Raw genomic sequence first — 23068 nt, forward strand, 5'->3', positions numbered from 1 at the left:
TTCTCTAAAGTCAATGCAAGCTATAGTTCTTAAATGATTAATTCTTAGATGTCTATCCGTTTTGTAAGCAAAATTCTACCTTATCTAAAAAAAAGTTACTTTTTATTAATCTGAGTAGGGTTCTAAACCCTATGCTATCTAAAAGCCAGAATATAATTTTTACTTTAATGAAAAAAAAAATTTTAAATGATTTCGCTTAGAACTTTAAGAAAACAAAAATTAATTAAGGTTTTATTAAATAAATGTCAGCATATGTATATTAAACTGACAATGCACATTTTTTCAGTAAATTCATTTGAATTTTTTTCAGTTAACGAGCAGATTAATTTCTGCTCGTTTTGATTTGACTTTGTTATATATTTTAATTTCTGTTTGTTTTGGGTTTCATTTATTTATTGATACTGATTTGTGGTAGTTGTATGCTTGGTAGATTATTTTATTCTATTTTTGTTCATTTTGGGTTTAAAGGAGTTCTTTACTTTTTTTTTGAAAAACTTAGTTGGAACCCTTGGTCCCAGTTTGTTCAGATAAATGTCCTTCCCAGATTCTTTTCTTTTGGCCCCTTAATTATTTTCCTTCCCCTAGTAATAATTATTAATTTTCCTTTAATTTTGGTGGCGCCATTTTTCTGTCCTCCTAATTGCGTAGTTGGTTACATAGACCACGAGGTTAAGTGCTTAGTTGGGGATGTTTGACCAGTAGTTTAGTAAGCCCTCGGATTGGCTGGAAAAATTCATTACCACCCCATCACCCCGTCGCAGACACGTGGCTGGTGGAGCGGGCTGGGTAAAATAGTTCCTTTTTATTTTTAGTTCCTTTTTGTAGCGTGTCTTGATTACAGTAAGATTTTTCATACTATATAATCTTTGATTTTTCAGCCTAGGTCGAGTCTAAACAGATAGTTAGAAATATTACCGGTAACCCTTGGCCTTAAAAGTGGCCCCTGGGACCATTCGATCACGCTAGAGTAGCCTAAGGCAGGGTATATAGTAGCTTGGGCAAAGAAGTGTACCCGATAGAAAAGGAACCGTTGGAGTAAGCGCGGGAATCCCACTAACCTTTGGGCCGACAAGGGGTTCTCCCCCTCGAGTAAGTGGTATAGCGACCCTTTTGCGCCATTTTTGCACCAATAAGTGGTGACCCCCGTAGATTACCTCCCAATAAGTGGTGGCAGCAATAAAAGGAGCTATCAACAGCACTGATAGCAAAAGAATTTTGCGTTTTCGAAGAGACGGGTTAATTTGGCCTAAAAAAAACCTATTGTGTTAACATATAAAGAGACAAAAACAAGCAATCAATTAATAAAATTATGATGGTCTATAATGGGCTATGGGCCTTGTTAGACAAATATAAAAAAGAATAACGTGAAATTAATGACTTGAGTTTACAGTGGGGGAATCTCCGTATTTAAAAGTATTACAGGATTTAAAGACAGATAAGAGAACGTCAAAAGCGTAGCTTATATTGGGGTCAGTTGGTTGATTTAGATATAGTTTTCTGTGACAAAGGTTATAAGAGTAATGAAGATGACAAGTTAGGAGGATCTGTCAGTTGTGCGCATATTGGGCGAAGAATGTGGGAGGCACCTGTCCTATTGAGTAATCTGCCCAGGAGGAGATTATATTTGGAGCACGAGTATCCAGGGAGGATACGAGATTTGTTTTACACGGTGGTTCCCCTGTTTGAGTTTAGTCCATCTAATTCACTAGTGGAATATTCTTGCGGTTTTTCAGTTTATATTCTCGTCCAACCCCTGTTAATTCGTTTTTCAGAGATATATTTCACTCGCGTAAAACTGCTTGTTGTTAAAGAAGTCGTTATTCCCTAATGAAGTCTAGACATTCCGGTTATTTAAAAAATTGTTTAACTTGCCATGATTGACTAATTGAATAAGAGATAATATAATCGGAAAAGAGTATAAGCGGTAAAATGAGGGGGTAAGAAATAAACAAGGAAAAACTAATATGTGAAAAAACAAAACGAACTCACCCCTCAGAGGCTGTGCCAAATGAAGGAGAGTTGCGGGATAGAGATAGTTCAGATATGGAACAAATGAATTAAGAAAATGAATTAAGAAGAAATAATGACAGACGGAATTTTGACATAATGTCGGACAGAGATAAGATTAACTCAAGCCCGAGAAGGGCGAGTGAAGCCCATAGAAAAAGTTGGAAAATAGAAAGAAAGGCTAATGTGGAGGCCTTTGAGAGAGAGCACCGAGAATATAAGAAAAAAAAACACAGGCTGAGAAAGATGAAATTAGAAAGAATAGAAAAGAGGACGGAAAGGCTAGAGTAGCCTATAAAGAAAGAGACAATACGGATATAGAACAAACAGATTTAGAAAATGAATTAAGAAGAAATAATGACAGACGGAATCTAAGCAGTCCGAGTAGAAGCAGGAGTATTGAATTGAGATCCAGCAGGGGCTCGTGAAAAGGTACACAAATAGATATGACACAACGTATATTAAATTTCATGTAGAAAGAGAGGATAGCCAGAGAGGTAGCCGAAAGAAAGCAGCTAGAGTATATGAAAAAATTACAGAACGAGATAGATCAAATTGAAAAAGATAGTCAAGCCAATGAAATACTTCATCAGGCCCGTATGGACAAAATTGAAAAAGTTAGACAAGCCAATGAAATATATCATCAGGCTCGTTTGAAAAAAATTGAAGCCCGTAAGGGAATGTCAATGAGTGAGATATTATCAGACATTTATTACACATTAAAGGCTAAAACGGAAAATCATGCTACTTCGTTGACAAGGCAGGGAGGTGGACCGGCCCATAAAACAAATTGGGAGGCTGCGCCGCCCTGTCGGAAAAACGAAATATTTGATACGCGTGCTCAAAATGATGATAATCCACAAAAATGGGATGCGGAAGTAAATTGATAACATAATATTGAAAATAAGACGCGCGAAATTGATTTTTCAGGAAAATTGGCAGATAATAGAAAACTTGAGAACACTTTTAATGAATATGAGACGCTAACAAGTACAGGCCAAAATGAAGCACTGATTGTACCAGAGAATAAGGAGACGAAATTTATTGTACGCGCTTTTCTTCGGAAAGTTCAAGAAATTTTTGTAGAATATGAAAAACCAAATGTCGGAATTCACTTCCCATTTGATGACGAAATATTTGCTGCTGCGGTAAGAATAAAGAAGCCTAAAAGAGAGAGAAAACATGCAAGACGGAACTACAATAAAGAAATGCAGTCAAAGATAGTGGACACTGGAGTCCAATTCAGATCTCATGACGATTTATCTAATTCTATTGCAAAAGAAAAGAAAACTAAGAGTGAGAAAAGAGATATTAAACAGAGCTACAATAAAGCAATGCAGTCAAAGATAATGGACACTGAAGTCCAAATCTGTTTTAACGATGATTTATTATTTTGCGCGAATGACAAAATTGAGAAAAGTAGAGATGAAAAGAGGAGTGTAAAAAAGAGAACAAATTTGGAAATTCAGCCCGCAGTGGCAAAAAACAAAAAAAATGTTGGATGGGCTGTGCCTTGATAACATAAATAAGAGGGGGGACAATTAGGTCCATGACCCACTCAGAAAATTACAAAATTACAATGATACGAAAAAACTGAGGAGGGAGGAGAAGACCCATGACATATTAAGAGAAACTATAGATAATCATGCCATAGAATTGACTTGTCATTAAGTGGTTACGGAAAGACTGAAAGGTACTGAATTTTGGGTTGGATCAAAGAAATTTGTGAAGAAATCTGATATTGGTCTGATCAACTCAAAAGAGGGTTTGTTCTTTTATGAGGGGGAGGAATCCCTTGGGTAAGATCCCCTGTGGGAAGACGTGAAAGATAGCCCTTTTCCTCAATGCACAACTGGCGGACAAGTTGTGATCCCTTTACTGAAGCCTTGTCTTTCTAGTCTTTAATATTATCTTCATCCCTCATCGCCAAGCATTATTCATTCAATTATTTTAGGGGACAATACCCAGAAAAAGCGATTCAAGGTTCACTCAGATTTTTACTTCATTTTCCTGAACCCCTATCATTGTCAGTGGCCTGTGTATTTTTGGCCTGGGACTATTTCAAATTATGCCAAGGGGGAATTTACTTTTTTTTAGATGTGGGGTTGTTTCCACAGATGGAAATTAAGAGGCTAGTGCAGCCAAATTTTTCATGATGGCTGGCATCATCGAAAGTGCCAGGAACTTATTCTTTGCTCCTCTCAAATGTAAATTCGCGAGAGCGAGAAAATTTTCGTTTTTAATTGTGCTGCGCACAATGAATTTCTACGAATATTGGAGACTTCAACTGTCAAAACCGAATGCAGATGCTATACGATCTAGACCATGGTGGTTCTACGATAGCAACGTGGGGATGACGAAGAATCCTGAGCCAAGCGGTGGAAGTACATGCATTGGTGAAAGAAAAAAGAGAAGATACAAGTTTGATGTTTTTTATTTTAATGTTATTTATTTTATGTCTGAGTTTCCAGCCAATCCACCGGAGTAGCGGATCATTTATCTTAGGAGGGAGGTGTTGGAACCCTTGGTCCCAGTTTGTTCAGATAAATGTCCTTCCCAGATTCTTTTCTTTTGGCCCCTTAATTATTTTCCTTCCCCTAGTAATAATTATTAATTTTCCTTTAATTTTGAGGGAGCCATTTTTCATACGTAGACCACGAGTTTAAGTGCGCATTTGGGGATGTTTCACCAGTAGTTTAGTTAGCCCTCGGATTGGCTGGAAAAATTCATTACCACCCCATCACCCCGTCCCAGACACGCGGCTGGCGGAGCGGGCAGGGGAAAATAGTTCCTTTTTGTTTTTAGTTCCTTTCTGTAGCGTGTCTTGATTACAGTAAGATTTTTATACTATATAATCTTTGAATTTTCAGCCTAGGTCAAGGCTGAAAATTCCGGTAACCCTTGTAACCCTTGGTTACAAGGGTTATATTCCGGTAATATTACCGGTAACCCTTGGCCTTAAAAGTGGCCCCTGGGACCATTCGATCACGCTAGAGTACCCTAAGGCAGGGTATATTTTAACTCGGGCACAGACGCGTACCCGATAGAAAAGGAACCGTTGGAGTAAGCGCGGGAATCCCACTAACCTCTGGGCTGACAAGGGGTTCTCCCCCTTGAGTAGGTGGCATAGCAACCTTTTTGCGCCATTTTTGTACCAATAAGTGGCTACCCCCTTACATTACCTCCCAATAAACTTATTTTGCGCAAAAAGTTTTTGTGATTAATTTCTGTTCGTTTTATTGACATTGTATTTTTCAGAGAGAAAGACTGAGCCTCTTCTTAAGTTAAACAGCCATCCCTTTAATAAAAACCTTACATACCCCCTGGGCATAACTTACAATCCTTGCCCCTAATCTGTGGGGTTTGTTTCAACCCCAAAAGCCTTGTTATATGATAATTAGAATATTTTGAATAGAATGGTTATCCAAAATCTTTGTTAGACACATTTCGGGAGAATATGGCGTGTGTGTAGGGGTGAGAGGGTGGCTGCCCTCCGATCACTTTGACTCTTAAAAAGAGCACTTGAGCGTCTGATTACCAATCCAATGATCCCCCTTTGAAGTTTATATGACCACACTTTCAATAAAAACCCTATATGTCCCCAGGGCACAACTTACAACTCTTGCCCTAGGGCTGGGGATGTATTATCCTCAAAGACATAATTTCTAGACCTTTCTGATAGGCTTAACAGAGTGGCTATGTTTGGGGAAATGATAGGCGTGGAGGGAGACATTTGCCCTCTGATCACTTTCGACTAATAATAAAGGCACTAGTCCTCTCAATTTCCAATCGAATGAGCCCTTTTTGAAGCTTCTACGACTAAACTTTCTATAAGAACGTTATATGCCCCAAGGGAAGTTCTTACGATCCTTGTCATGAGGACTATGAGGGGAGGGTTGTCATCCTCAAAGACATAATTTCCAGACCTTTCAACTACGTTGTACAAAATGGCCATATGAAAATTTTTTAAAATATTGATCTGAAATTTTTGGGGAAATATTGAGTGTGGGGAGGACGATTCTTCCTCTGATTACTTTTGACTATTAAAAAGAGTAATAGCCCTCTCAATTTCCAATCAAAAGAGACCTTTTTTGAAGTTTGTACGACAACACTTTCTATGACATTATATGCCCCCATTGCATAACTTACAACCCTAACCCTCAGGGCTGTTGGGGGCTGTCATACTCAAAAACATAATTTCTGGACCCTTCAACTACGTTCAACAAAATTGCTATATAAAAATGTTGATCAAAAGTGTTTGGGGAAATCATGGGTATGGGGCGGCATTCGCCTTCCGATCGCTTTTGACTATTAATTAGGGCACTAACCCTCTCAATTCCCAATTGAATTAGTCCTTTTTGAAGTTTCTACGACAACGCTGGCAAAGACCTAATTTCCAGAATTTTGAACTAGCCTACGTTGAACAGAATGTCTATCTCAAAACTTTGATTGGATGTGCTTAGGGAAATAGTAGGCTTGAGAGGGGTGTTAGTTGCCCTCAATTCACTTTCAACTATTAAATAAGGCACTAGCACTTTCATGTTCCACACGAATGAGAACTTTTCGAAGTTTCTACAACTACGCTTTCTAAAAAACCTTATATGCCTCCAGGGAATAACCTACAACCCCTGCGCTGAGGGATGAGGTGGGACTGTCATCCTCAATGACATAATTTCTGGACTTTTCAACTACGTTGAACAAAATGCTTATTGAATGTTTAACTCAAAATGTCTATTGAATGTTCTTGGAGAAATGGTGGGCGTGGGAGGAGTGTCTGTTTTCCTCCAATCACTTTTGACTATTAAAAAGGGTACTAGAACTTCGAAATTTTCGAAGTTTCTATTACAACACTCTATAAAAGACCTTATTTGCCCCCAGGGCATAAATTACAAACATTGCCCCTTGTGGGTGGGATTGATCATCCTTAAATATATAATATCCAGAACTTTCAACTACGTTGAAAAAATGTTTATCTCAAAATTTTGATTGGATGTGATTAGGGAAATAATGGGTGTGAGAAAGAGGTTAGTTTCCCCGCAATCAATTTCGAATAGCTTATTAAAAGGGCATTAGCCCTTTCAATTTCCAATTGACTGAGTCTTTTTTTAAATTTTCTACGACAACATTTTCTGTAAGAAAAACCTTATATGCCCCCAGTGCATAACCTACAACACTAGCCCTGAGGGCTTTAGGGGTAGTGTCATCCTCAAAGACCTAATTTCTAGGATTTTTATCTACGTTGAACAAAATCTGTCTCAAAATTTTGATTGGATGTGTTCGGTGAAATGGTGAGCTTGAGAGGGGGGCTAGTTTCCGTCTAATCACTTTCGACCAATAAAAAGGGCACTAGCACTTTCAATTTCCAATAAAACGAGCCCTTTTTGAAGTCTCTGCGAAAAAGCTTTCTTTAAAAACCTTATATGGCCCCACGGTATAACTTACAACACTTGCCCTGAGGAGTTTGGGGGGTTTGTCATCCTCAAAATAATAATTTCCAAAACTTTTAACTACGTTGAACAAAAAGGCTATCTCAAAATTTTAACTGAATGTGTTTGGGGTAATGGTGGGTGTGTGAGGAGGTTAGTTACTCTCCATTCACTTTTGACTATTAAAAAGGACACCAGCTTTTTCAATTTCCAAACAAATGAGCCCTTTTTGAAGTTTCTACGACAACACTTTCTATAAAAAACTGTTATGCCCCCAGGGTATAGTTTACAACCCTGAGGGTTCTGAGGGCTCTGAGGGGGTTATCATCCAAAAAGACTTAATTTCCATAATTTTTAACTACTTTGAAAAAAATTCATTTCTCAAAATTTTGATTTAGTGTGTAAGAGAAAATAATTGGTATGCGAGAGGGCTTAATTGCCCACCAATCACTTTCAACTGAACAAAAGGATGTTAGCCATGTCAACTTTCAATCGAATGAGCCGTTTTTAAAGCTTTTACGACAACATTTTTTATATGCCATTATATGCCCCCAGGGCATAACTTACAACTAGCCCTGAGGGCTGTTAGGGGTTATCTTACTCAAAAGCATAATTTCCGGACCCTTCAACTACGTTCAACAAAATTGCTATATCAAAATGTTAATCGGAAGTGTTTGGGATCGGAAGTGATCGGAAGTGTTGGGAAGTGTTTGAAATCGGATTTGCCCTCCGATCGCTTTTTGCTATTAATAAGGGTACTAACCCTGTCAATTTCCAAGTGAATGAGTCCTTTTTTAAGTTTCTACGACAACGCTGGCAGAGACCTAATTGCCTGAATGTTCAACTACGCTGAACAGAATGTCTATCTCAAAATTTTGATTGGATGTGTTTAGGGAAATGATAAGCTTGAAAAATGTGTTAGTTGCCCTCAAATCACTGTCAAATATTAAATAGGGCACTAGCGCTTTCAATTTCCAACCAAATGAGCCCTTTTTGAAGTTTCTACGACTAAGCTTTCTATATAACCTTAGATGCCTCTAGGGCATAAGGTTTTTGAATTATTACGACAATGCTTTCTAGAAGAACCACATATGCCCCCAGGGCATAACTTACAACCCTTGCCCTGAGGGCTCTGGGGGGCTGTCTTCCTCAAAGACATAATTTCCAGAACTTTCAACTACGTTGAAAAAAATATGCTTATCTCAAAATTTTGATTGTATGTGTTTGGGAAAATGGTGGGCGTGAGAGGGGGGCTAGTTACCCTCTAATTACTTTCGACTATTAAAAAGGCCACTAGCCATTTCAATTTCTAATGGAACGAGCCCTTTTTGAAGCTTCTATGACAACGCTCTCTATAAAAAACCTTATATGCCCCCAGGGCATAACTTAAAACCCTTGCCCTGGATATGGGGGGGGGGGAATTTTCAACTATACGTTGGAAAAAATGGCTATCTCAAAATTTTGATTGGATGTGTTTGGGTAAATGGTGGGCTTGGAAGGGATGTTAGTTGCCTTCCAATCACTTTTGACTATTAAAAAGGGCACTAGCCATTCCAATTTCCAATCGAATGAGCCCCTCTTGGAGTTTCTAAGACAACGCTTTCTGTGAAAACCTTATATGTCCCAAGGGTATAACTTATAACCCTTGCCCTGAGGACTATATGGGGTTTTCATCCTTAAAAACCTTATTTTCTGAACATTCAACTACGTGGAACAAAATGGCTGTCTCAAAAATTTGATTGGATGTGTTTGGGGAAAAGGTGGGCGTGAGAGTGGGTTAGTTGCCACTAAAAAGGTCACTAGCCCTTTGAATTTTCAATCGAATGAACCTTTTTTTGAAGTATCTATGACAATGCTTTCTATAAAAATCTTATATGCCCCCAGGGAATAATTTACAACCCTTGCCCTGAGGGCTTTGGGGGAGTGTCCTCCTCAAAAACATAATTTCTGTCTGGAAATCAACTACGCTTGAACAAAATGGCTATATCAAATTTTGATTGAATGTGTTTGGGGAAATGGTGGGCGTGGAAGGGGTGTTAGTTGCCTTCCAATCACTTTCGACTATGAAAAAGGGCACTAGCCACTTCAATTCCCAATTGAATGAGCCCTTTTTGAAGTTTTCACGACAACTCCTTCGATACTAAGTGCCCTGGTCTAAGACAAAAAATACATTGTACCAACATCCTTCTTTACTTAGGTAGTGCGATTGTGCTGCCTATGATAAACAATAGAACAAAATATACAACTTGGAACAGGGAATAAGGGGGAAGGCGCCAGGTCATCGACATGCGAGGACCAGTATCAACAGGACATCGACAAAATTCATCATAACATTGACAACAACTCTGTCTGAACATCGACACGTCAGGACATCGACAGTCATAAAATTGACACCGCAGGACATCGGCAGTCACAATCACTACCCGTCAGAACATCGACAGTCACAACATCGACACGTCAGTTCATTGACAGTCGCAATCACTACCCACCAGAACGTTGACAGTCATAACATCGACAAGTCATTACATCCAAATTTTTTTTCATAACGAAAATCCGTCAGAACCACTAACCGTCAGAATGTCGACAGTCATAACATCTAAAAAATTTTCAGAACTAAAATTTGTCAGAGCCACTAACCCTCAGAACGTCGACAGTCATAACATCGACACGTCATAACATCAAAAATTTTTAAACTTTAGTTTTTTTTAGTTAAACCCTGTTTTATATTGTGAGTAATTTCCCAGTGGACTCCTATTTGAATTTTTTTTAATCGGCTTATCTATGGCTTGGTTATTTTGACCGCTGTGATTTCCCCTGGGAACAATTATTTTAGCTCAGTGTTGCCAATTGGAGGTTGCCAATAGAAGATTTTCTTAGGCAAATCTTATAAGCAATATTCAACCTTTTCTTAAGGTGCGTCGACAGTACCACGTTGTTTTCGGGATGTCGACGAAAATGGAATACAAATTATTTTTTAATGTTGTGTTGAACTTCGTGAGCCGTAGTATGGAAAGAGGAGAAAAACTGGAGGGAATAATTGATACAGGCGTCGGATTTTTCACACCAGAAGAAATTCTGAAAACCAAAGAATCGCTCCATAAACTAATGCAGTTTACAACACGCTGTAAAGTTCACGCGAAAGATGAAGAGAATTTTACGGAAATTTGCAGATGGATTCACCAAGCTCACGCCAAGTAAACCAAATTGCCTACCTTTGTAATAGATTCTCCCTGTTAATTCCCGGCTACTATTGCGGATAAATCATCAACTTTAGGTATTAAGGTGAAGGGATTGTCTCAGGTTACTAAGAAGCACTTTGCTAATCATCCAAACCAAGACACTAACGAGTCAGGCACTTGAAACCAGCCTGATAAGCCCTCCTATGTAATCATCCTGAAAAAGCATCCAGATTCGTTTGATACCCTGCGTACTAGAAAGAGATTCATAGATTTGGTATGTGTGGATACTAGTGACATATCTGAATTACGGAGAGTCACATCGGTCTGGAAAATAGTGGTTCGTTCGAAAAACATATCTTAAACCATTGTTGAGTCACTCAAGACGAACCAGCCGCAGATCTGTGCGGTCATAAAGAGCCCTAACTATATTGGTGTAGTGAAACGAGTTCCCTCTGACGTATTGGCGGATGAGCTAACTGCACTGATCCCCAGAGCTACGAAGTCTGAACAGCTTGGCAGTTCCCGTACGTTCAAAGTATTTTTCAGCTGTCGATCGGATTTGGATAAATTTCTTAAGGACTCTGTGAAGATCTATTACGAAAAACTGCCCACTGAAGAATTCCTTTTCTTACCCCGTCGTTGCTACTCATGCCACAGCCAAGGTCACTTAGCTGCCAAGCGCACCAGTAGCCTAGTGTGCTCCAGATATGGCGTGTCTGACAACATCTTCAAACAGAATGATACAGAAAAGTATACTTGTGCATCGTTTTACGTTCCATGTAAGAAAGTGGTTCCTACCTGCTCTAGCGTAAAGTGTCCAAAAAACCAGCGAAAGGCAACTCAGGCCACTCAGCGCCAGCGCTCAGCGCGTACCCAGGTGGCGGATAGGGGAACGTCCTGTAGATATGCAGGGCACCTCCCGGTAGGGAGGCGCGGACCAAGGGAGGACCCGGTCTCTGGGGGTCTTGAAATATAGCTGGAGCACCCACGTCTGGGGGCCATAAGTTCAGGCGGAGGAGGTGGAAGGACCCTCTGATGTGCACTGGGCTGGGCCCATCGGCGTATGGATACGTCCCGCCAGTCACAAACCTTCTCCCAGCAATGGGAAAATTGCAGGTGATGCAGGACGCCAGAAGGGCGCATTATCGGTAGTAGATATAGCCGGCCCCTGCTAGGGATGGAGAGGAGTGGCTTACCGCCGTCCTGAAATTAGCCAAGAAACCTCTTTTCCTATAAAATATGAAGTACAAACGATCAAGAACGAGAACCAATACTACCGCGTCCGGCGCAACCGACGAAGTTACCGCGTCCGGGGCAACCGACGAAGTTGCCGCGTCCGGGGCAACCGACGAAGTTACCGCGTCCGGGACAACCGACGAACTGACGACCCAGAATCTCCCTTTAACAGTGTTGACAACTCCAAACCCGGAGGCTATGCTTTCTCCTAAATTTATTTTATCTGTTGGAACCCTGAACGTTAGGACGCTTGCTAAACAAGGCAAAATAGATCTTGTCTTAAAAGAACTAAACCGATATAAATGGGATATTGTGGGACTTTCAGAAACACACCTCCCAAGCACCGGTGAAGAAAGGATCGGCAACACTAGTCTGATAGTGTCTGGGAGAACCGATGGCGTCCATCGCCAATGTGTTGGTTTTTTGATGTCGAGTAAGGCACGAAGATCCCTGATTTCCGTAACGCCTGTGTCAGAACGGTTGATTATGATACGAATGAAGGGATCCCCGATCAACATCACGATCATACAAGTCTACGCTCCTGACTGCAGAAAACCAGATGAAGAGTCTGACAATTTCTACCTTCAACTGCAAAGCTTAATTGACGCAGTTTCTAAAAAAGACCTTATTGTTGTCATTGGCGACTTCAATGCTATTGTTGGTAACGATTCTGCTCGAAATGAAGATGTTATGGGTAAATTTGGCCTTGGACGACTTAACAAGAGGGGCGAACGCCTCATTGAATTTTGCAGAGACAGTGATCTAGCCATTACCAATACTCTCTTCAAACATAGAGAACGTCGTAAGGCGACATGGGCTTCGCCGGATGGAAAAACCCGTAATCTTATTGATTACGTGCTCGTCTCTAGGCGGTGGAAATCATCTGTGCTAGATACTGTCACCCTCGCAGGTGGCGATTTCGACAGCGACCATTCCCTGGTCATGTCTGCACTAAAGATACGCCTGAAATCTTCCTCAAAGCTGAATAATAGACCCGCTCGTTTCAACCCACATCTTCTCAAAGACCCTCAAATTCACCAAACCTACATCGATGAACTGTCTACTCAAATATCGGACCTTCTTTCTAATATTCCTGTAACTCTATCTAAAGAGGATATCGATAAACTGGTCACAGACTCCTCTAAGATCATCAGCAAAGTAGCGATGTCCGCCCTAGGAACCAAAAAGGGTGATAAAAAGCCTTGGATAACAAATGAAATTATTTTATTATGTACTGAGAAACGAAAACACAATAACAGGTCAGACAGAGAGAGCAGGGACAGATATAAGGAGTTGAAGCATGCTGTAGAAAAAGCCACCCGTAGAGCCCATCGCACCTACATTAAAGACAAATGTGAACAGTGTGAGGCTGATTTTAAGAGAGGCGATTCATACTTCATGTATAAGAGAGTTGGTGAGCTAACAAGCAAGAAAAGCCTCAGTTCTTGTACACTGCTAGATAAAAATGGCTCTCAGATACAAAGCACAGAAGGTATCCGATCGAGATGGATGGAGCATTTCAAAGAAAAGCTTAATCCTGATATCTTTCCAAACTCTGCTGTCCTGGACCTCTTGCCCGTTACTGTCTCAGATCCCAGCCCACCTCCTCTCCGTTCTGAGGTCGAAGATGCCATCCAAGCGCTGAAGACTAACAAGGCCCCTGGCCCGGACGGGATACAGGCAGAACTGCTGAAAGTCCGGTGTGAACCACTTATAGATCTTTTCCACAAGATTGTATCCGGTGCCTGGCAAAAGAGTCATTTCCCAACTTCTTGGTGCGAAGCCACAATTGTTCCACTACACAAGAAGGGGTCAAAGGCGATATGTGATAATTACCGTCCTATTAGCCTAACAAGTCAAACTGCCAAGATCTTCACCCGAATTATACTCCAACGGATCAGAGCCGTGTCATCCTTAGTCATCCAAGAATACCAAGCCAGTTTTCGCCCTGGGAGATCGACCGTTGATCAAATTTTCACTGTTCGCCAAATTTTAGAGGAATATCTGGAATTCGGTCGCGGCCTGTATCAGCTCTTCATCGACTTTAGGCAAGCATTTGACCTTATTTGGAGAAATGGCCTATGGCATATCCTTCTCCATTACGGAATCCCACGAAACCTAGTAGATCTTATCAAGGATATGTACTCAAAATTTGGGAGTCGTGTGATGACTAGTGAAGGTCTCACTGACAGTTTCCAGACTTCCGCAGGTGTCCTTCAAGGATGCCTTTTGTCTCCAGAGCTGTTCAACCTTTTCCTCACAGCAGTCTTATCCCTGGTGGAGACAACTTGTGGCGCACATATAGGGGGTGTTCAGATAGATAAGCTAGCCTACGCCGACGATATCAACGAGATGGCTGAAACACCCGAGGATCTACAAGCCGTTCTTAACGACGTCTTCGAAGCCACTAGTTCTTTTGGAATGATTATAAATGTATCAAAAACAAAGGCTATGTGCTGCTCACGAAAGCCACAGGATACAGTTAAGCCAGACCTGAAAATTAATGGAGAGAGTATCCAGTGGGTTGATGAGTTCCCTTACCTCGGTAGTCTGATCACCAGCGACAACAGTCCATCAAAAGACATCAAAAGACGTCTCGCCCTCGCGAGTTCCAGTTTCAAGGCCCTTATGCCCATATGGCGAAGCAAGGATATGTCTCTGCGGCTTAAGACACGACTTTTTGATACCTTGATCATCCCCATCGCAATCTACTCATGTGAAACATGGACACTGAAGGTAAATGACAACCTTCGACTTGCAGCATTTGAAACTAAGTGCCTCCGCCGCATCGGCGGGATCACTTACCTTGATAGAATCTCAAATTTCAAACTTCTCGAGCGCCTTAAAGTACAACAAACAATTCTCATGAAGATCCAGCTCCAGCAACTTCGATGGCTCGGTCACGTACAACGGATGAGTCGGTCCCGTCTCCCAAAAATCACCTTCGAAGGCCAAAGTCACGGTTCTCGTCCTCGTGGTCGTCACCCAAAAAGGTGGAAGGAAAACTTTGCACCTCACCGCCTCTCGGACCTTCTTCGCCTAGCAAAAGACCGTGAAGCATACAGAAGGCACATCCACGCCGTTACGAAGAAAGAGGCCCCAAGACGACCTTCAAGGACGGATGGGACTTAAGGAAAGGAGGATATGCCTGCAAGAACATTTCATCACAGAAGCTGGCATAAACCTACTAAATCTCTGGCCGTCGTACTCTGTGTTCTCCTTGCCTGCAAAACGTTCATCTCCGCGGGGCCGTCCGTCTGGCGGTATTGCCACGTTGGTTAGCAATTATCTCGCGTGCGAAGTATACAAGAATAGTGATAATTTTCTTGCAATTAGACTAGATAACCTGCTAGTTAGAAATGTTTACATTCCAACTGATTACCGTGACGACAAATCTGATAGTGCTTTTGCTATAAGTGCTGCCAATCTAGCCCGCTGCCTTAAAAAAAACCGAACGCGAGTCCCTTGAGTGCATAATAGTGGGTGACTTTAACTGTAATTTAAAAGTTGATATTAGTGCCCAAAATAGTAGTTGTTGCATTATAATAAGGATACTTGAGAACTGTTATACTATTCACCGGAAGAACCAAAACTTTTTCGTATATCCACCAATTCGGTTCTACATCCAATCTAGACCATATTGTTAGCTCTAGTTCTTTGCCAGAACGTGAGGTTCTTGTCCTTTCGAATAGTTTCACTTCCGATCATTTCCCAGTTCAGTGTATTATCCGTAGGCCTATCTCGTTTTCCGCTGTGAATAATTCGTCGATTTTCACTCAGAGGTGGCATGAGGTTCCGGTTTGGCGTAAAATTGATTTTCAAGATTCTTTTGATGTTTTTCTATCAAAAATTTATGTGACGTTTAACATACTTATAGCGTTCTCTCATCGTGGTGAAAGACATGTGTGTCTACGTCTTAATGCTTATAAAGGCAAACTGACTCATGCTCTTCTGTTTGTCGAATCTCAGGAAGCACCCGAATCTCGTGCCAGATAATACCCTCAAGAAAAGGGATGGTCTTGTAACCCTTTGTTACAATAGCATGCGACCGAGCTACCTTCTGGTACGGGATATGGAAAGAATGTGGTAGACCACGCTCAGGAGTAGTTAAAAAAATTAGAGTTGCATCTAAGCGTAGGTTTGGAAAGTAACTTGCTCGTCACCGCGCGCAGTTGAAATCTGAACTTTCTGAAGAAGTAATTAAAAATACTTATCGGGTTATGGAAAATTTTTGATAAGAAGGAGTCAGCGGGTCCCGAGTCAGATATCCCATCTTTAACATGGATAAACTATTACCTTGGTGTTTTTTCAGCCCCAAAACAGGATCTTAATATTTCTGTTCATGAAAAACTTTCATCCCTCCTCTCATCAATTCCAGATACAGATTTCATAGTTACCCAATCACAGGCTGCGTCCGCAGTCCGACGGTTGAAAAAGAAGAAGTCGGCTGGCATTGACTGTGTATCCGCCCTTCACCTTAGCCATTGCAGCCCAATTTTCATGGGGCACCTAACTCTTCTCTTTCAGATGATTCTCACTACTGGACTCGTATCATCGGCATTAAGTACTGGGTCGCTTAGGCCAGTCCCGAAAAAGGAAATATTACTTCGGGATGTGCTTCGTTCAGACCGATCAAAGTAGCATCAACGCTTTGCAAAACCTTTGAATGTATGGTCATTGATGAAATCCGGGGAAATTACTTGATTCCTCCTTCCCAGTTTGGGTTCCAGAGGAGTTTTGGTTGTGGCGAGGCCATTTCTACTTGGCCTCAGTCTTGATTGACACTGATGAATCAAAAGAGTCCATTGTTATAGGTCTACATAACGTCTGCCGTGCCTACGAGTCACTTCTCCATTACCAACTCATTCTGGATATGGGAAAGAGAGGTGTACAGAAGGACATCCTACTACCCATTAAAGATATGTACGACCACCTACAGGCTGAACTCCTACTTCCTGGCCATGGTCGAGCCCTTACTGAATATACACCAGACGTGATGCTGTCCTACCGAGGGAATCCTGTAGTCCCAGTAAAAAAGGGTGCTCGACGAGGATCAGTCACATCTCCTAGTGCCTTTAATAACTGTATTAATGAGCCAAAGTCTACTTCGAGACAACATCCATAGCTCGTGGCATAGACGTTACAATGATAACCTACGCCGATGACATTCTGAACCCCAGCCACACAGTTGCAGGCACAGAGACCACCTTCTCCACACTACAATCAAATTACAGTCGCATTGGTCTTGAATTTAACCCACAGAAGTTGGATATTCTTCTGTTCAACTGGCGCCAAGAAGAGGTCTCGTCTGTGAGGCTGGGAGAGCTGTCTGTAGCCCCTGTCTCGAAAATTATTTACCTTGGTTTACCAATTTGAAAGGATCCAAAAACTACCCGTTCTCTTCTTATTGATCATATCCGTAAAGGCCTGGCTTTTGCTTACAGTAGAGTAGTCTAATCTAAAATTTGTTTCAACCGTTTAATTCTGGCTCGACTTTATTACGCAGTATCCCGTCCCCATTTCCTGTATCTAAGCCCGTTTTGGAGAATTTTTCCCGAGCCAGAGAAAAGAAAGCTCAGATCCACGTTTTTTAATTATGCGAAGTTCTTGTTGCGGCTCCCGCCGTGGACAAGAAATTCGCACCTTTTTAAAAATTTTAAAATTGCGGACCCAACGGCAGCTATAGTTGAACAAATTAAACGGTAAAACGAGAAAGTCTCTTCCCACCCTTGGTACCGTTTGCTAAGGCAGCAAATCGCTGTCCATTTAATTTTATTTGCACATCTCTTGTCATATTTTGTCTTTTTACCGTCTCTTGTCATATTTAGGCTAGTTGATTGAGTCCGTTGATTATGAATTGAAGTTATTAAGTATTTTGCTGTAGGTTAGGTTAGTTGAATTGAAGTTATCAATCATATTGCTTTTGTTTCTTCAGTAGTTGGGAGTTTAAAAAGTAAATTTCTTGTATACCTGCAACGAAGCGTACAACTGAGTTTTTATTCCTCCTTTTTGTAATTTGTTCGATCATATGTTTTGCGCTGGAATTTTGTCCTTGTGTGTGTTTTTTCATTTTTATTAATACTCAGTCATTTGTACCTTTTTTGACGAGCGATAGATAAATATATAAAAAAAAATAAAAATAGCCGAAATTTGTGTCTAAGCTATTGTATACTTATTACTATTATATAAACTTTTTTTCATATCGAAAACCCGTCAGAACCACTAACCGTCAGAACGTCGACAGTCATAGCATCGACACGTCATAAAATCTAAAAATTTTTTCATAACGAAAATCCATTAGAGCCACTAACCGTCAGAACGTTGACAGTCATAACATCGACACCTCATAACATCTAATTTTTTTTTAGATGTTATGACCTGTCGATGTTATGACTGTCGAGTGTCGACGTTCTGACGGGTAGCAATTGTGACTGTCGATGAACTGACGTGTCGATGTTATGACTGTCGACGTTTTGACGTGCAGCGATTGTGACTGTCTATGTCCTGACGTGTCGATGTTATGACTGTCGATGTTCTGAACGATTCTCCTTGTCGACGAAATGACGTTTAGTGCTTGTGACGGTTGTTCGAAATGGTATGATCCCATATAAGGAGCTTGAGCGTGCCCAGCAGAGTCAAGAGCACACATATATAGGCCGTCACCTCTGTTCGAAGCTTGGGCTGAAAGAGAAGACAGGACCCTATGGGCGTGCTAACAATCGAAACCCTTCTGAAACCTAAACTGGTGTGTCGCAAAGTTAGCAATATAATTTTAAAAATGCAGCAAAAGATATTCAAGCACTTCGCGAAAATTACATGTAGTTATTACATAGGTAATCCATTGGTGATAGATAGATAGCCCAACCTTTAACCAAATCCGTGAAGTTAATGGGGAAAGACAATGACCTTGCAGAGCCTGAGACTTCCAAATACCAATGCAATACTGTTGAAAATGGCGAGTCTTTTACTAAGGCCTATAGCCCACCCGACGAACCTGTGTATAACCGGGGAAATTAACCGCATTTGTAACGAATGAATGAAAATATAGCTTTGGCATAGCCTATAGTAGAGGCTACTGTGTTTCTCATCACAAAATCATCCTAAATGTGTAAAAAACATCCCAAAATCAGCTGATTGAGTGTTTTGCAAATGAGATTCTTGCAGTAATTGTAGAACACGTGAAAAAGTCATATACTACAATGTGGTTTTCGGAGCATCGTTTGGGGATTACCGAAAACAATTTTATTGCGAGCAGTCTTGTTTTTATTTGTTATAATATTGACAACAAAGAAAAAAGAAAGAAGAAGAAAGAAGAAGAAACACAATCGCTATAATATCCAAGATTACGGAAAAGAAGTAATGAGAGCATGCTGGTGTTTATAAATAATGGTACTCATTCCTGGAAGCCTCAGCTATTTTGGATTACGGAATGAGAGCATGCTGGTGTTTATAAATAATGGTACTCATTCCTGGAAGCCTCAGCTATTTTGGATTTGTTGACGTAATAAAAGAGAAAATTTACAAATTATAAAAGACAATTTTGCTTTCAGTAAAGCGTAAATGAGGCACTGATCTTTAAACAGCTTGGGGGGGCTACTTCTATTTGAGGTAATTTTGCTTGTTTTCGGTTTGAGTTTATTATTCATTATAATTTCTTTTCGGTATCATTTATTCATTTATAATGATTTCTGTTGATTTTAAATTTGAATTATTATAGAGCTTATTTTTGCTTGTCTTGGTCTTTGACAATTTCCTTAAGAAACTTTTTTCTTTGTAAAAAAATATTTAATGTCCGTTCGTTCTTAATTGACATTGTTTTTTACTTGATTAATAAAAGGGATATTTGTAGAGTTATTGTTGGCTTTTATGCTTAATAATTAAAATTTTAGCTGTGTATTTGTATTTTTGGCACAATTTTGCAACTTTAATAATAGTCTTTCTCGGGTTATTTGGGATGGGGGAGGGGGTTGTGTTTTTCAAATAAATGGATTTAAATCTGCTTAAATTTAAGCCACCTAAAATGCCGAGGCCATACTGACCCCCTCTTGTTACAGACTTGAATAAAGACACATTTTGAAGGATGACTTTGTTGTAAGAACATTATTGTGTCGTATTTTGTTTTATCTGCTTGTTAATTCAAGCAAATGCGTTTTAACTTGTTTATTAAAAAGACATCTGTCTTGCTGTTAAAAAAATAAAAATGAAAATGCGTTGTCAAGAGGAATTGCAACTCGACTTGTTTCCTGTTAACACAATAAAAAAAAGATTATTTCGCAGTAGGAATCAGTACAGCAAAATTTTCTTTAAGAAATTTACTGTTCTTGATTAAATGTTTTGATGCCCTTTAAGTCAAAACTTAAAATCTACTTTATCTCTTGGTCTAAATTCCCACAATGTTTCAGCTGCGTCCTTTAAGTCGTTAATACCCTTAGCTGTGTTTGACATATAATAAATACGCCCTTTAGACAACTTGGATGAACATTTTGTATTCTTATTTAGTTCAGCATCTTCTTCAACATTCTCTTAAAGTTTCAATTAATACCCTTAGCCGTTGCTGAGATATTGCAGATACATCTAATTGACTACCTGGATGCACATAGTCTCTTGTGATTTAATTCAACATCCCAATCAACATGCCGTAAAAGTTTCAACTCAGTACCCTTAGCGATTTTTGAGATATTGCAGAAACGCCCTCAAAATAAATACCTTAAGAAGTCAATATGTATACCGAATTTCAACCATGTGTAGGCAAAAAAATGCAAGCTAATGAGCGAAATTCAGCTTAACATAACATACGCAAACAATTCGATACGGAAAGTCACCATAAACAAGTAAAGGCAGCAAGTGACGAAACAAATTAACCCAGCATAGACAGCTCAAGGTAAGCAAAAGCATAAAACAAAAGAGGATAACTAAACAAAGACATCTCAACCAATGAAACTTCAAGAAAGAAAGTCAACGCACCAAACTCAAAACAAATATATCCACATACAAAATTTCATAATAGTTGACTCGACACAAGAAACTCAATACGTCAACCGCTGGATCCACTAAACTCAGATAAGGCTCCTCAAAATAGATACCTCGAATTTTCATCAAACGCAAAAAATTCAAAATGCCATGCGCTATATTCATTAAACTGAAGCAAGGTACCTCAAAATAGATTCCTCGATCCATCTGCCTCAATATACAAACCATGTTACACTTACAGATTTCTCCTAAATATACGCATATAATTTTGCATACGCAAAAACTTTTACATATAAAAACTTTTCTACGACTCAAACTTAAGTGGCTATCATATGATTTCCATATGATAGCCTTTTGGGCTCGTTTGAGGCAAACTGCTGTTTGATTGTGTAAAATAGCTAAAATTGACACTTTACTATGATTTGGTCTCTTTTGTTGTTGTTCTGTATATGAGGAGCCTCCTTAATTTCCACTATTTACACTGGAATTTCAAAAGTGCTAAGCTGAAAGCTTTTTAGACTACAGAAAAGCCAGATTGTGATTGAAAGGAATTTATTTAGCAACTGCATTTCGAAGTATCTGAGCTAAAAAAAATTCTTGTTAAAAGCAAATACAAAGGATTTAGGACTTCCGACTCCAATGCAATGTGAAAAATAGTTTCTAATCAAGTCATTTTTATTTTTTGTGTTCATCTTGAAACATTTTGTGAGGGGAGTAATATTTATCCACCCTTCTAATAAAATGTCTCAAATAAGTATCTATTTTCAATAGGTTAATCGCCAACTTTGGAGCACTCACCGCTTGAGCTGCGCCAGTCATATCCTCCCAAGAGGTAGATTTTTTGATGCTTCAACCTCTTTTGGTTAGAATAGCCATTTTAAATTTTGATATGATATCAAGTGGGGTGGCAAAGGTTAAGGAGGGCATGCAGACCGTTCAAGTGATATCAGGTTATCCTTTGCTCGGTTTTGTTCATTAAGAAGGTGAATAGAACTAGGATTTCCAATGAAATTATCCCCTTTTTTTATTTCCTACAATTATCAATTCCATAGGTTGACCCAGTGTGATAAAAAATGAACAATATGCGCGGAACAACGCGTTTTCACTTTCATGCCAAAGTTAGAATTTATGAAACTTACTTTTTTTCCATTGACATAAAAAATTAGCGTGCTGTAGAATTTGTTACTTTCCAAATTTCCATTGCCAGAGCCAATGCTTTCTTCGATAATATTAAAGACCATTCTTCAGTGGTATTTCTATTAAAATAAAAGTAACACATTTGAAATGAAGCAAGAATAAAGCGGTTTTTTATATTTTAAATTTAAAAATATTGTAAAAAAAAAACAAGCGTCTTTGAAATGCAACCTCTTCCAAGTATTGTTTTGAAACCTCTGGTTTTCAAACTGAAGCTTTCATTGGCAACTTTCATTTCAAACAAAGACCAAAGCCTTGATTAGGAATGGTTACAAATAATAAGCACTTTTTTTTACAAGGTCTATTTCTAGAATTGTTATCATATCTAAAAATCTAAAATGGTTATATAACAATGTTGTCAAAACATGAATGATTCAGCGCATTGATATAGCATAGGAATAAAATAATAAATAAGTAAGGAAACATTGCATTCCTTGGAAGAGAGCAATAATTTATAAACCGTTTATAAGCCGGGTAAACATAAGCCGGAGCATCTGACACAAACAAGCTTGCAAAATTTCTGGAAACAATCAATATTTGTTGTTGCAACATTTGTCACAAAAATCAACTTGAAAAACAAAATCTTAACTGTTTTGAAAGACAAATAATTGGGGGCGCAACAGGCGTTGATCTGTTAAGCCAAAAGCTGCTTTATTGCATTGACACGAGAGTATGTCAAACCAATTGGTGGTATTCCGAGTTGACGTTAGCTTCGCTCTGACGTCAAACACATTTTTTTCATGATTTTTTTTTTTTTTTTTTTTTTAATTGGTTATTATGTGGAATAGCAACAAAGTATTAAATGAGAAAGAAACAATGTGGTTCTTTGGAGAGTAATTTGTTATTACTTGCTGATAGAGTGGGTTAACATAAAGCAGAATAAAGGACACAAACAAATTTGCCAAATTTCTCGAAACAAGCAGTATTTGCTCTTGCAGCATTTGTGACACAGCTTGAAATAAAACAAATGGAATTCTAAATGAAATAAATTATTGGATTAATAGGGGGAAATTTCAAACTAGTTGGCGTTGCTCCATTTCAGTCCTGTAGTTATTG

The 23068-nt window shown here is 39.4% G+C and overlaps 1 protein-coding gene across 3 annotated transcripts in view; it reads right to left on the bottom strand.

Moving 5' to 3' along the window:
* LOC148950634 (xanthine dehydrogenase/oxidase-like) overlaps positions 1-23068 on the bottom strand; it is a 380805-nt gene that overhangs the window by 309034 nt on the left and 48703 nt on the right. For all 3 annotated transcript variants that reach the window (XM_089092522.1, XM_089092520.1, XM_089092521.1), the window contains one exon: positions 21958-22074. In XM_089092522.1, coding sequence (XP_088948648.1) covers positions 21958-22059 — 102 coding nt within the window. In that variant the 5' untranslated portion in view covers positions 22060-22074. The remainder of the gene's footprint in view (positions 1-21957; positions 22075-23068) is intronic.

The sequence above is a fragment of the Artemia sp. Qi Xiang Cuo genome, chromosome 7 (genome assembly GCF_049724085.1).
Source record: "Artemia sp. Qi Xiang Cuo chromosome 7, ASM4972408v1, whole genome shotgun sequence".
NCBI classification, from domain to species: domain Eukaryota; kingdom Metazoa; phylum Arthropoda; class Branchiopoda; order Anostraca; family Artemiidae; genus Artemia; species Artemia sp. Qi Xiang Cuo.